Below are 14,995 nucleotides of genomic sequence, written 5' to 3' on the forward strand. Positions count from 1 at the left end.
AGCGTGGCGCTTGCTCCAGGTTTCAAGCTGGGTATGAAGTATAAGTCAGGCACAGTAAAGCGTGGCGCTTGCTCCAGGTTTCAAGCTGGGTATGAAGTATAAGTCAGGCACAGTAAAATAAAAATGAGAACACACCTACAGAAATAACATGGGTCCCACACACTCGGTGTGCAGTTGTGAAGAGATGTTTAACTATACCCATGTATATACAAGGACAGTAACGTATACTCTGGATAATCATTAATCAAAAGAAAAAAGGGAGTTCTATACGAGATATTTTAAAATCAATGCTTTATTACAAAAAAGTTTCTAAAATGTCAATGTGGTACAAAACGTATATATGTAGAAAAGGGGAGACCCTAGTACAAGAACATCCAAATCACAGGCCCATAAATGTGTATGTCACCATGGTATATATGTATAAATAAACATCCATGTTAGCACACAATGGTAGGATATAATACCAATTTCCATATGGACAAGTGTCCTCCATGCAAAAAATAAGCAAAGAAACCAATTGTAGTGCATATCAAATGAAAAATTTCTTACCCATAGTGAAGTGACCAGTGCCTGTGACTCTGGATACCCCCTGACGCGCGTTTCGCGTTTCCCTCTTTGATAAAGCAACGCGAAACACAGAATCAGCTCTCTCCTATACCCTTCTCCAGGGTTCTCTCAATGCTGATCAGTCACAGGATACCGAGAGCCGATCGCAGCAGTACTCTATCTGCACTTCTTCTCTATCTGCACTTCTTCTCACGCACCACCTTCCAGGTACAGTATGGTATTTGAAACTGTCGTATTTTCAGCGGATCAGACGTGTCTAGGATTGACCACTGCAGTGGTACTGGCGTTCTGTACTGTATTCAGGTAAGTCAGACGCACTCTCCTTCACATTCCTCCCGTTCGATTGCAGCAGTACTCTGTCCACTCTCCAGGTTTTAGTTGTCATCTTCCAGACACATTTAGTCAATACCTGCCATCTTTCCAGTGGTTTAGACGTGCCCGAGATCGATTGCTGCATTGGTCCTGCTCTTCTGCCCCAGAGTCAGGTGAGTCAGACACGCCCTCTATCACGTTCTTAGGGGTCTTTTGCAGCATCTGCCTAGGCTCCCTCCTAGTCACCACTCAGAGAGAGGTGCCCGGTATTCCTCACTTCTGGTTGGCTGCCGCAGCCGTTACAATCCGCTTTCAGGTAAGTCAGAAGCGCAACTTCTACTGCGTTTCATGGTCAATAATGTCTGCTAAACAGAAGATCTACCACGTACCACAAGGTGGATCTCAGTGCCACAGGGTGGATTTCAGTGGCAGCATAAGTGGCCAGTCCACTTTCAGGTAGGTCGGACACGCTGGTGTCAGGTACCGACTGGTTGCACTTTTTTGTCAGCCACGCACTGGGCCTTAATTGCGTGTTGCTCCCCAGGGGCCTTTCCACTCCATCTGGTTATTCGGGCCTACCACTAACTATCCAGTAGGTCAGGTTACAGTGCTGTTCTAACTCTATGTGCACTATCCAGTGCATTACTCCTATCCTAAATGATTTACAGTTTATACGTTCTGGCTGTCTCTTATGGAGTCAGAGCCCATATAATACCTAATAGTCCATAGCAGGGTCGACCATTGAAGTGTCTACCGCTACATTGTGCCCTGCCTTTGTCTCCACCTGGGCAGCAAAGTTTATAGATGCATGGGCTAAGCTGCTCCATCAGGGCATCCTTCATGGAGTCCGATCAGAGGAAATGGCTGTCCTTGCGGACTAATTTACTCTTGCAAGGAAGTACATGTTATCCGCCTCCGCGGATGCCCCTGCAGGTGCTGCTTGGACATCCAGCAATATCGTGTCCATCCGAAGGACCATTTTGCTTAAGGCATGGCAGGCAAACTTATCCTCTAGGAAGTCCCTCACCAGCTTGCCTTCTGAGGGTTTCTGTCAGTTTGGCTCCAACTTGAACCAATTATTAAGAAGGTCATCGGAGGGACAAGTTCTCTTCCTCCTCAGACTAAATCTCATTGTTCTCCTTGGACCACATGTGCTTTCCTTTGTTTTATGAAAGCCTTTATCCAGGTCCTCCTTTTCTTCAAGACATCGGACATTCCTGCTTTTTTGCGAGGAGCGGGTCCATTTTCATTTTATACCTTTCCTTCAGACTCTCAACCACTTCCAGAGTCTGTGGCAGCAGTTTTGTACATTCTGTGGATCATAGGTTCAGTGCTCTGCCCTTACCTTGCCGAGGTTCTCCATGGCTCCGTCCATCATTCTTGATTCCCTTCCTTTCATCCTTCTCGGACTCATCCTTCGTAGCATTTTTTCATCACGCTACCTGGTCAGGGCGACATTCATGTATCCAGCTAAGGGCGCCCTTCCTCCTTCTTTGGTATACGGGCTCGGCTTACAGAGGCCCTCCGGCTTCGAAGTCAACGTATGCCCGCTAAATCCGGTCAGCAATGTTTAGATTTACCAGGTCAGAGCAGAGCTCCTTCCACGTTTAAGGCGCACTCTACCCAGGCAGTGGGTGCCTCCCTGCGGTGCACATAGGGCCTCAGCCGTGCACCTCTACAGACCGATGATCGGTCCTCCACATGTTTGCGAAACTTCCATGCCTAACTTCGGCGTATGCCGGCTTAGGTAGGGAGACCTTGCAGGCGACGGTGGTGAGTTCCTCCGACCTATATTGGAGTTGACTGCTGTTCCCTCCCCAGGGACTGCTTTGGGACGTCCCATGGTTTCCTGTGTCCCCCAATGAAGCGATAGAGAAAACAGGATTTTTGGTTGCTTACCGTAAAATCTGTTTCTCGGAGTCTTCATTGGGGGACACAGCACCCTCCCAAGTTGAACAGCTCTGTTTATTGTGTTATACTGTTAACGTTTGAGTTTCTTTCTCTTTATCACGTTGCTTGTCCTACTACTTTCTCACTAACTGAATATCCTACTTCCGGTCGGTGGGGTGTACACTGCAGAGGAGGAGCTAATTTTTTTATTTGCTTAGTGTCAGCCTCCTAGTGGCAGCAGCATACACCCATGGTTCCTGTGTCCCCCAATGAAGGCTCCGAGAAACAGATTTTATGGTAAGAACCAAAAATCCTGTTTTTGGACTCTCTTGTACTAATGTTTAGTTCTGCATCTAAATGCTTTACAATGAATTAGACTGATTTCCTTGGGTGTTGTAGCACCTATCACATTGGAAACAGGTTCACAGGGTGAATTGTGTGCCATTCATTGTGCATCACGGCAGGAGTAGCTGGCAGCCAATGTAGGATTGTCAGATCGGCGTATGCTAGCGCTGGTTCTCTTCTGGTAGAACAGTGTCAGACGCCCTATGGCAGATTACCGACTTACTCAACAGATGGCATCCCGTTTTCATATTTGCTGATTGTGTTCTGGGTCCGATCTGTGTTCCATGATTTTCAGTATATGTTAATACATAAAAAGTTTAAAACCATTTTTTTTTTAAACTTCCAGACTCTAAAGCCCAAAGAGAAGGCATCTGGAGTAAAACCAGTGCATTCACTGTAGTTCACCCAGTAGCCACCTCATCTACTGGTAAGTCATAAATCATATGTCACCTAAGTGGTTTGCTACTTGAATGATTTAAAAAATGAATTATTTCAACCAGAGATCCCAGGGACCTTCAGTGGCCCAGGGGTCATCCCTGTGCCTTCTGAATGGAGGGCCTTTTTTCCAGCCACTGCTGACTACTGCGCTGGGAGCCAACTAATCAATGCCTCTGCTTTTCTTCGATCAAGAACACAACTTTAATTTCGTGCCTTGAGTGTCTTGGTATCCCCTCCAGACCCTCCCTGGCTTGGTACAAGGGAGGTTTGGAGAGCGGGCATCATTTTTCCTGCTTTTTACACTATTTTTTTCCACCGTTTGTTTCCTTGTCACTGTTTAACAGCCTCTCCTAGTATCAGTAAGCGCTCTTCTGGGCCTATTTTCATTTTTTTCCAAGTACCTATTCCTTCTTCCCAGGAACTCCCTCCACGCAGCCCTTGTCTCACTGGCTACTAATTTCATGTGTTCGTACAGTGACAAAAGTTTACAATGCTGTCATCCAGGCTCCCTCTGTGCTCAACTGCCTGCTCAGGATTCTGTGGACTTCTCTTGGGACCTGAATGTGCCCTAAGTGGGTCAGGTCTTTCACCCAGGCTTTTCCCAACACCTGGTAGTTTCCCTGAAGTGCTGGGCCAACTTGCCAAGGGGCGTTCACTTCATCATTGGTGCCCTATGTCTTAGAGCTGGTGGAGTCTATCACACCTCACCACAGACGCTATACAGTGAGCGCATTGTTATCACTCTTCAAAACTTTCATTGACAGACTGCTCTGTAACATGTGTGCGCAGTGTAGGCTGTCGGTCAAAGAGCCGTAGTGACTGCAGCACACTCACTGTATAGTAACTGTATCAGCTCTCTGCTCCAACCAATGACTGAAGTGAGAGGCTGCAGGGAAGATGTAACTTCATTTTCCCCCTGTAGCCGCTGATTCAGTGAGGCAGCCAGACAAGATTTTAATGCTATTTACCTGCAGATTAACCCTGTAGCTGCAGTAAATGGCATTTCTCAACATAAGTTCCCTTTAAGCCAAAGCTGTATGTGTCAATTGGTTTGTGATTGCATTTTTTCCACACAATTAATAGAAATTTGATTTGTGTTCCAGATTCACAACAGAAAAATCTACCAGATCTAGTACGTGAGTTGAGTCGCATTGTTACAGATGTTGTCACCACTTCATCCACTGCCATGGAGAAAAAGCAGCAAATCATCGAAGACTTCAAATCAGAAATGTGAGCAAAAATGACAAAATGTAATAATAATGGTGGAGCAGCACTAAGTTATTTCATTTCAGGGTGCCAATTCTCAAAGACATTTACTCAATATTTACGACATTGTCTTGATATAAAGAAAAAAGAGGCAGTTCTGCAGAAAAATATTTTGCGTGGAAAGGTGAACTCTTTATTAGCCATATGTCGCTGCGCATGGGCTAATAAAGAATCCACTTTTCTGTGCTAAATGTTTTTCTGAAGAGCTGTCTTTTTTTTTTTTTTTTTTTTTACTTTTGTATATGGATATACAATTCCAGCCTGTATAATTGCCCAGAGCGGCATTCACAGTTCTGTACTCTTCATACCTGAAATCTCATTGTTTGCTGCCCCAGTGTCTGTGAGTGTGACTGTACACACATATACATACCGTCTTTAGGCGAGAGGGAGGACATGATGCTTTCTTAGGGTCTATTACACAGGTTAATAAATTGTCTGGAATCCGCTCCGCTGGACAATGAGCTCTGGACGACTTCATGATCGCTTAATAATCCCTCAGAGACTGGTGTTAATTTCTGTTATAATTTATGCCACTTTTTACGTAAATAATTAAGTTGTTCATCAGCTCTCGGCCATACCATTGGCTAATCTCCATTCAAGATTCAAACAGAAATGTGAAAAGTCACAAAATGTTTCAATATTTGAAGCCATTGTCTGCCTGAGAACTACTCTTTGGATCCGGACCTTACATTACTGTCCTTTTAAGAAAATTTTAAAGTCTAAACCAGTTACTGTATGTCTACACCAGGTAGTTATCCGGCCACCCCATCTAGCTGACAAAATATTTTTGAAATGGGCAGTATAAAATATGATTTGGGGATAACATTCTGATTGCTGGGGGACTGACCACTGGGATCCTCGTCAATTCCAAACACTAGACCCATCTGATTGAAGCAGAGGTCAAGCATGTGCACCAATGCTCCATTTATTCTCTATAGGACTACCGGAAATAAGTGTTCTGTGTTTTGTCTTCTATGGCAGTGCCATAGAGGATGAATCGAGCAGATGTGCACATACTTGACTACTACAGAACACATTTTTTGGGAACCATGGAAGTTCCAGCGGTTGGACCCCATTAATCACTAAGGCATCTTGTATTCTATCGATATGGGATAACATTAACTTGTTGCTACACCTTTAATGTGCATTTGACTTAAGAGCATATCAAGCATTTATTTGGCATTTTCTCTATAATATTCTGCATATTTTGGATCTGCAGATTTAATAATTGTAAGTTTCTGTAATAACTTCTATTCATGTTCTTGTTCCATGTTCTCTGCCATTCCTCAAATATATTGACAGTATTTTCTATTGAATTATTTTCTCTCAGATCATCTCTAAAAGAAGAAATCCAGAGTCAAAGTTTTAATCATACGTCTGAAATCCGTGTCCTCCAGGAGAAGCTTGGCAACCTGAAAAGGGAAAATTCTCTCTTGGATGAGAAAATCAACGGAAAACAAAAGGTGACTGTGCAGATTCTTTACCTCTTATCCCATCAGGAGACGTTCCCATTTTTATTGTAGATTTAAGGAATAATTTGTTCTTTTAAACAGTGTGCTGCAAAAATACAATCTCCGGACAGTTATTGCATACTTTTACTGTGCCAGTGATGTGATGTGACTTGATGTATAATGTCTGATTCAAAGCTTTTTCCTGCAGTGCATCAACGAACTCCAAGAGGTTATGAATCAACAAGAACAGAAGATATTGCAGCAGTTTAGTGAGGCGAAAAAAAGAGAGGTAATAAATCTGTGTAGTCGCGCCCTCTATTGTCTTATGATGCCTAGGTTATGATTACTTGGGACCATATGACAATAACCATCATTTATCTGGTCATCATTTCATTTCTGGGTAGGGTCATAATAGAACAATTTTAATCATACTGTCCCGGCTCTCGTGTATCATTCATCCAAAATCAACATTGTATATTTCAGTAAATGAAGCTGCAAGTGCTTGAGGATGTGTTGAATCCCGCCATGTGCACGGATTCTTAGCACTCCTAGAAGATCGTCCTTGTTTTTTGCTGACTTCTCTCCTGTGCCGCAATGTCTTCAGAGGCAGAGAATATATTTAATTAATGCACGTGGAGATGGAGCTAGGTGAGAAGTAAAGAGGATTTATGCACTAGCTGGGAATCGGATGGCCCTCTGTGCATTTGCAGCTTCATTTGCATGCAGTTTGATTTTTATTTTTCAGTAATTTGAAAATCTTTTGTCCCCACGAATGCAAGTTTGCTGGGCATTGTGCTGAAAAAGAAGATCAGTGTAATTAGTTTGGTGGCTCTTGATTTTACTTTGAAAGGGAATCTGTCACCAGGTTTCTGCTATGCAATCTGAGAGAGCACCAGATGTAGAGGAAGAAAGCCTGATTCCAGCAATGCGTCACTTACTGGGCTGTGTTTTGCGGTTTCAATACAATCCATGGTTTATCAGCAGGAGATTATCACTACAGGCCAACTTGTCTAGTGCCTCCTAGTCCAACCCTGCTCCACCACTGATAAGCTGCCTTACATACACAGAAAGCTGTTAATGAGGGGTGGTGGTCCGACTGTACAGGGCTCAGCATTCAGAGAACTGCTAGATCTGCATCTGAGAAACTGTGATTCTATCACAACTGCTGCACCCAGTAAATTGATACATTGCTGGGATCAGGATCTCTGCCCCTACATCATGCCGCTGTCAGATTATATGACAAAAACTTACTGACCGATCCCTTTTAAGTGATGAAACATGAAGATTTTAATTATTTGTTATATTATTTGATATTAGGTCCTAATTCAGGAAAGTGCAGAGTTACAGTTGTCTTTAAAGGTATATGAAAAACAGGTGGAAGTTCTGAAACAAGAACTAGCTCAGGACGGTGAACATGCTGCAAGAAACTGGATTCAGGAGAAACTGATATTGCACAAAGATGTGAGTCTGATTAGTCTGCCTCTCCTATGTTGGATGTCTTCCCTATATATCTTTGTTTTTCTACATATCTGCATACTTTTTTTCATTTTATCCACATTTAATCTTGTGTTTGTTTCCCTTAGTTAACTACATTGAGAGAGAAACTAGTTAACCTTGAATATTCAAAGTCCGAATCCATTCAACGGCTATTGAGACATGTAAGTATCTTCCTCAGTGACAAGTCTTCTTGGAAAAATCTTTTTATCATTCCTTACAGATGTTACTGTTCTGCTTGAGGTTTCTTCCTACGTTGTGAATGGCTGTCTAACCTACCTTCAATATTCACCTGGACATTGGCACTTCACTTTCAGACAATGTACCACATCACAACTTTCAGAAAGTGGGTCTTTTCCCTTGTTGCTGCTTCCCTCCAACCAGTCCCAGTATTAACAGGAGCTTAATCTCCAGTCAGATCTTAGAGGACAGGACCATCCCAAGCCTCCAGTGCTGTTTCCGTGACCTTACCATCCATTTTCCCTGCCAGCATTGCTCACCGATCAGGACGCATTTTTTAATCCTGCTTGTGCTGTTTGAATCCCCAGCAGTGGCACCAGCTTGGACTTGGACAAACCGGGTCTTTCTTCTGACAGTCCAGGATGAACCACCTAGGGAAACCTCACAGAACAACTTACTTACTATTTTTATCCTGCTCAGACAAGCCTCTGCTTCATAAGAAAAGGGAGACCCTGTTTGCCCCACCAACATACCAGGTCATTCTATCACCAATTCTGGCTCTCAAAAACCCTTTTTTGTCAGACTAGGAGTTCCCAGCTGAGTCTCTCACTCCGATGTATGTGAGTCAGTACTTCTTTTCCAGTAACATGTCTTTCCTGGGTCGAAGACCTTTGGGTGAGACAAGTTGGTCAGCAGACTGCGACTGATTCTTCAAGTCCTATCCTCCTCATCGTCCTTCTCTTACTTTCTGTTTACAGACAGCCCCACATAAAATTTGAAATTACAATGTTCACTTTGTAGGATCGGCTCCGGTCCGGGAGGTAAGAAATTAAGGTCTTGTCCAGTAATGGAAAACTTATTTTAAATGCCCCCTTTTAAAAGTCCTCTGCCCCAGATAAAATAAAGAAAATCCACACACCTCTCAGACCAGCCCAATTCCAGCAATGTCGACTTGGTCTCCTGGCAGTCACTTGTCAGGTTTATTAAACATGACCTCTGCAGCCATTCACCTACAGCTGTTCATTCCATATGTCAATAGATTGATCCACTGGTCTGTTTTTTCCCACAGTTGTCTCATCTCCTTGCCTCCTCAGGTTCTGGATTATGGTCATGTGCATGTTGGTTGCTTTCATGGTGGACCTTGCTTTTGCCCAGTTACACTCCAGAACCCTGCAGCAGTGCATTAGGCTTTACAAATGGGACAGAGATCTGCTTCCCAGTTATCCTGCAAGTCTGACTCTATAGCCAAGTTCACCAATTCTTTCTATGTTGGCATTCTTCCCTTTAATTCTTTGGGATTACCTCATCCTGCCAGTACACTCCAGTTTGTGGTGAGGATTAGGCAGTCTTCTAGTCTGGGGAGAGGAGTCTTTGTCAACCACATGACACACAACTGGTGGAGCGCTCTGGAAACTTTTCTGTCCATCAACTCTAGGGTCATGACAATTTTCTTCTCCTTCACTGGCAAGTTATTCTAACGAGACAACCCATTTGAGATCAGAAGGACAATAGGCATGGCATACTTTATTTACTAGCTCTGCACGTGCAATGAAACATCATGAAAGGGACTACTTAAATTCTGTGCAGAATCCATTGTCCAGTTCGTCTTCACTGTCCACACTACTAGATGACAGAATTGACTTGCATGTTTTCTCAGTCTATCTTTGATAGCCCTTGACGAGTGGTCTTTCAACTTTTGCTCATCATTGTAAGTGTTTGGGGCCCTCAGATTGTTACCCTCATGGCACCATCATGGATGAACCACAAAGTGCCAGGACAAGTAATACTCTGGCAATGGATCCTCTGGTGGTCTTTATGGATGCCCTTCACCAGTTCCTACATCTTTCCTTCCACTTCTCCCATTTGTGTTGAAGAAGATAAAGACATAAGGAAGGATAATATTCTTGGAGGCTCCATGTTGAGCCTTGCACTACTGTTACTTAGAAGTTACCAACCATATCGCAGTTTTGCGCTGATGTCCTCCAGAGGATTCAGACCTGCTCTCTCAATGTTTCCGTTACACCATAAGTTTATAGCCTGAGTTTAATGACCTAATATTATTGAGCTACAGCTGACTGAATGAAGAGGCACTATTTAAGAGGGGCCCCAGTTCTGTGGCTCTAAACTCTAAATGATGACTATTCTAATTGGCTGCCATATAATGCAACACTTACCCCAGAAGTGGCCCAACGCCACAGCTTTCCTAGTCAGAATCCTCAGTTTGCCTGGGTGCCCAGAGTGAGACCCCGGGCAATTAGCTGATTTCCCCATTGGCTGTATTTCGAAGATATTTTGTATATGACAACCCCTATAAGTGACTTATCGAAATATTCTGCCAAGAGCCAACAACTGAAGTAGGCCACAATCGGGGCAGCATTCCCCAGCATGTTTGGTGACTGTCCTGCTTATATAATGTCTTTTGTAGAGGGATATACTGGAAGCCAATCTCTCCAATTCTGAGGCAGAAGTCCGGAAACTAGACCTCATTATTGAAAGAATACGACAGGTAAGATGAGATGATAGATGATGATAATTCTAGAAGAAAAGACCCATAAAATATGGATGATTCTGGCCGACCACTATTTGTAAATCATGCGCAACAGCTTGTAGTCTGCCAAAAATGTGACCTTCCAGGTTAAAAACGTTCAACCATCATGTTTTGTTTGTTTTTAATGTCCTATTACGAGTGGCATCAACTCATTCAAGCAAAATCCTCTTTGTGTGAGCATCTTCAGGCCACATTCACATGCTGCGGCGCGGTGCGTATTTTATTGCTGCACCAGAAGTTCATTATTTCTGCTGTAATAATCAAAATTCAGGTTGTTTTTTTGACACAATTTTGAAGAAACTGATACATTTGTACTGAGATTTCAACTTTGTAATACAGCTGCCAAAAAATGCACTGCAACATGTGACAGTCACCTAAGGGGTTAAAAACATCTTTGGTGGCTTTTATTTTATTTTTATACTTAAATGAATATATTTTTGGCATCATTAAATATTTGGACCATTTGGATTCCACAGTTTTTATGTATCATGATATATGTGTTATGGTACATAGTCGTACAAGGATCTCAATGACTGCGACAAGTCTAAATTGTGATGTTAGACAGCTAGGTCTTGAAATCTCGAAAAGGGCAGGTTCTGTGGGTCAGTTCTTATGGCTTGTCGGTGTACAATGATATGGAGCTTGTATATTTATTAAACTTGTGTTTTTTATTTTATAGATCCTCCTCTCTATACCAGATGTTGTAGATAATTGTGAGAAGCTGAGACAATTGAAGGAATTCCTGAAATAGAGAATCTGCATGACGGTTAATTCTTAACGAGAATCTGTCATCAAGGTTATGCATATTAAACTAAAGGTATAGCTATAATGGCGCTGCTATACTCATATAATACATACATCCAGTGAAGAAATCCACAGCCTGGTTGTTTTATAATCGTCATTAGAAGTTTTGGTCTCCATGCATTGAGGCAGGACTGTGGGTAGGGTCTTCGGCTCTGCCATGGCCCCTCTATAGCCCCATGTGTCTTTATTCCTGAATAGGTCTAGCCACGTCGGAGCTTGTGCAAATTGATCTCATGGTGGGCTCAGTAAGATGGCGCTGATAGCGGCACATGTGCAGATTGACCTCGGAAAGTCTTCAGTTATAATAGCAGTGTATGCGCAGATTGAGATCTCGGCTCGTCATTGAGCTGAGATCTTAATCTGTGTATGCATCGGCGCCATTTTCCTGCCAGCAGATCAATCTACACAAGTGCCGCCTGCGGCTAGTACTGCGCAGATGTGAAATTTAAATAAAAAAAGAGGATACAGACTATAGCAAAACCGAAGACCCTACCCACAGTCCTGCACCACAGGCTCCCCTCCATTCACAGAGACTAATACTTCTAATGACAATTTTAAAACAACGAGGTTGTGGATTTTGTCACTGAATGTACATATTAAATCAGTATAGCACTCGTCCAAAACACGAATGAGCACACAAACCATCACATCAGCAGTCTGCAGACATGTCTGGTCAAACGTTTAATATGGGCCAGACCTACAGATTATATACTGGTGTAATGCTGAACAGTCATGTGTTTTGTTTTAATGATCAAACAGTGGATCTAACAAGGAGATTCCTTCTGATTTCTTTTAAACCCACTCCTTATTTTGGCTCCCTGCCCCACTCATCTGTGTCTGCACTCGCAGCCAGGAAGCCTTGTCATGTGAACAGAAATCATACTGCATTTTGACTTGTATTTCATGCACTGCTAACTGGTCACACACACACATATATATACATATATATATATGTATATATATGTGTGTGTGTGTGTGTGTGTCAGTCAAGTTATTAGTGCATATACCGTATATATATTTTTTTGTTAGTTTAAATTATACTTTTGGACATTTTCTTTTTTGTGTTGTTATACTGCACTAAAGGCCTCTGCTATGTTGAAAATATGTATATGTTTGTCCATATGTATTTCTTAATAAAGTTTGAAGTATTATTTTAAATATTAAACACTTTTTTTTTCTTCTTTGTAATACCCTTTTTTATCTGGTTTTGTCTAAGTAATCTAAAACAGAAAAAGTGTTCATGGGTGTACGACAGCTTTTCAGAGGAAGATTGCAGTTTTATGCTTTGTACAGTGCCTTTCGAAAGTATTTGGCCCCCTGGAACTTTTCAACCTTTTCCCACATATCATGCTTCAAATATAAAGATACCAAATGTAAATTTTTGGTGAAGAATCAACAACAAGTGGAACTCAATTGTGAAGTTGAACAAAATTTATTGGTTACTGTATATACTCGAGTATAAGCCGAGATTTTCAGCCCAAATTTTTGGGCTGAAAGTGCCCCTCTCGGCTTATACTCGAGTCACGGTAGCGGTGGGGTCGGCGTGTGAGGGGGAGAGGGCGCTGAGGTATACTTACCTGCTTCCAGCGATCCTGGCGCTCCCCCTGCCCTCCCACGGTCTTCTGTGCTGCAGCTTCTTCCCCTCTTCAGCGGTCACGTGGGACCGCTCATTAGAGAAATGAATAAGCGGCTCCACCTCCCATAGGGGTGGAGCCGCCTATTCATTTTTCTAATTAGCGGTGACGGTGACCGCTGATAGAGGAAGAGGCTGCGGCACAGAAGACCGTGGGACGGCAGGGGGAGCCGGACGTCGGGACCAGGTAAGTATGTAATATTCACCTGTCCGCGTTCCAGCCGCCGGGCGCCGCGCCATCTTCCCGGCGTCTATCTGCGCTCTGACTTCAGGTCAGAGGGCGCGATGACGCATATAGTGTGCGCGGCACCCTCTGCCTGATCAGTCAGAGCGGGGAGACGCCGGGACCGGACGCTGGGAGCTGCAAGCAAGAAAGGTGAGTATGTGTTTTTTTTTTTTTATTGCAGCAGCAGCGGCGGCGGCGGCACAGATTTATACCGAGCATCTATGGGGCAGTATGAACGGTGCAGAGCACTATATGGGGCAGATATGGGGCAATATGAACAGTGCAGAGCACTATATGGGGCAGATATGGGGCAATATGAACTGTGCAGAGCACTATATGGGGCAGATATGGGGCAATATGAACAGTGCAGAGCACTATATGGGGCAGATATGGGGCAATATGAACGGTGCAGAGCACTATATGGGGCAGATATGGGGCAATATGAACGGTGCAGAGCACTATATGGGGCAGATATGGAGCAATATGAACAGTGCAGAGCACTATATGGGGCAGATATGGGGCAATATGAACAGTGCAGAGCACTATATGGGGCAATATGAACGGTGCAGAGCACGATATGGGGCAATATGAACGGTGCAGAGCACTATATGGGGCAGATATGGGGCAATATGAACGGTGCAGAGCACTATATGGCAGAGCTATGGGGAAATATGAACGGTGCAGAGCACTATATGGCACAGCTATGGGGCAATAATGATCTATTTTTATTTTTGAAATTCACCGGTAAATGCTGCATTTCCACCCTAGGCTTATACTCGAGTCAATAAGTTTTCCCAGTTTTTTGTGGCAAAATTAGGGGGGTCGGCTTATACTCGAGTATATACGGTATTTTAAATTTTTGTGGAAATTCAAAAACTGAAAAGTGGGGCGTGCAATATTATTAGGCCTCTTTAACGTAATACTTTGTTGCGCCACGTTTTGCTGCGATTACAGCTGCAAGTCGCTTGGGGTATGTCTCTATCAGTTTTGTACATCGAGAGACTGAAATTCTTGCCCATTCTTCCTTGGCAAACAGCTCGAGCTCAGTGAGGTTTGATGGAGATCGTTTGTGAACAGCAGTTTTCAGCTCTTTCCAAAGATTCTCGATTGGATTGAGGTCTGGACTTTGACTTGTGAACCATTCCATTGTAGATTTTACTTTATGTTTAGGATCATTGTCTAGTTGAAAGACAAATCTCCGTCCCAGTCTCAGGTCTTTTGCAGACACCAACAGGTTTTCTTCAAGAATGGTCCTGTATTTGCTCCATCCATCTTCCCATCAATTTTAACCATCTTCCCTGTCGCTGCTGAAGAAAAGCAGGCCCAAGCCATGATGCTGCCACCACCATGTTTGACAGTGAGGATGGTGTGTTCAGGGTGATGAGCTGTGTTGCCTTTACCCCAAGCATATCGTTTGGCATTGTTGCCAAAAAGTTCGATTTTTGGTTTCATCTGGCCAGAGCACCTTCTTCCACATGTTTGGTGTGTCTCCCAGGTGGCTTGTTGCAAACTTGAACAACACTTTTTATGGATATCTTTGAGAAATGTCTTTCTTCTTGCCACTCTTCCATAATGGCCAGACTTGTGCAGTGTACGACTGATTGTTGTCCTATGGACAGACTGTCCCACCTCAGCTGTAGATCTCTGCAGTTCATCCAGAGCGATCATGGGCCTCTTGGCTGCATCTCTGATCAGTCTTCTCCTTGTTTGAGATGAAAGTTTAGAGGGACGGTAGGGTCTTGGTAGATTTGCAGTGGTATGATACTCCTTCCATTTCAATATGATCGCTTGCACAGTGCTCATTGGGATGTTTAAAGTTTTGGAAATCATTTTGTATCCAA

General features: G+C 43.3%; 1 protein-coding gene across 3 annotated transcripts in view; it reads left to right on the plus strand.

The window, feature by feature from the left end:
• The window catches only part of SPAG5 (sperm associated antigen 5), a 100,970-nt gene extending 88,513 nt beyond the window's left edge, over window positions 1-12,457 (plus strand). For all 3 annotated transcript variants that reach the window (XM_069761231.1, XM_069761230.1, XM_069761232.1), the window contains 8 exons: window positions 3,461-3,541; window positions 4,656-4,782; window positions 6,149-6,281; window positions 6,478-6,558; window positions 7,587-7,730; window positions 7,853-7,927; window positions 10,369-10,449; window positions 11,171-12,457. In XM_069761231.1, coding sequence (XP_069617332.1) covers window positions 3,461-3,541; window positions 4,656-4,782; window positions 6,149-6,281; window positions 6,478-6,558; window positions 7,587-7,730; window positions 7,853-7,927; window positions 10,369-10,449; window positions 11,171-11,242 — 794 coding nt within the window. In that variant the 3' untranslated portion in view covers window positions 11,243-12,457. The remainder of the gene's footprint in view (window positions 1-3,460; window positions 3,542-4,655; window positions 4,783-6,148; window positions 6,282-6,477; window positions 6,559-7,586; window positions 7,731-7,852; window positions 7,928-10,368; window positions 10,450-11,170) is intronic.
• The last annotated feature ends 2,538 nt before the right edge of the window (window positions 12,458-14,995 follow it).

Source organism: Ranitomeya imitator, chromosome 3, assembly GCF_032444005.1.
Source record: "Ranitomeya imitator isolate aRanImi1 chromosome 3, aRanImi1.pri, whole genome shotgun sequence".
Lineage (NCBI taxonomy): Eukaryota > Metazoa > Chordata > Amphibia > Anura > Dendrobatidae > Ranitomeya > Ranitomeya imitator.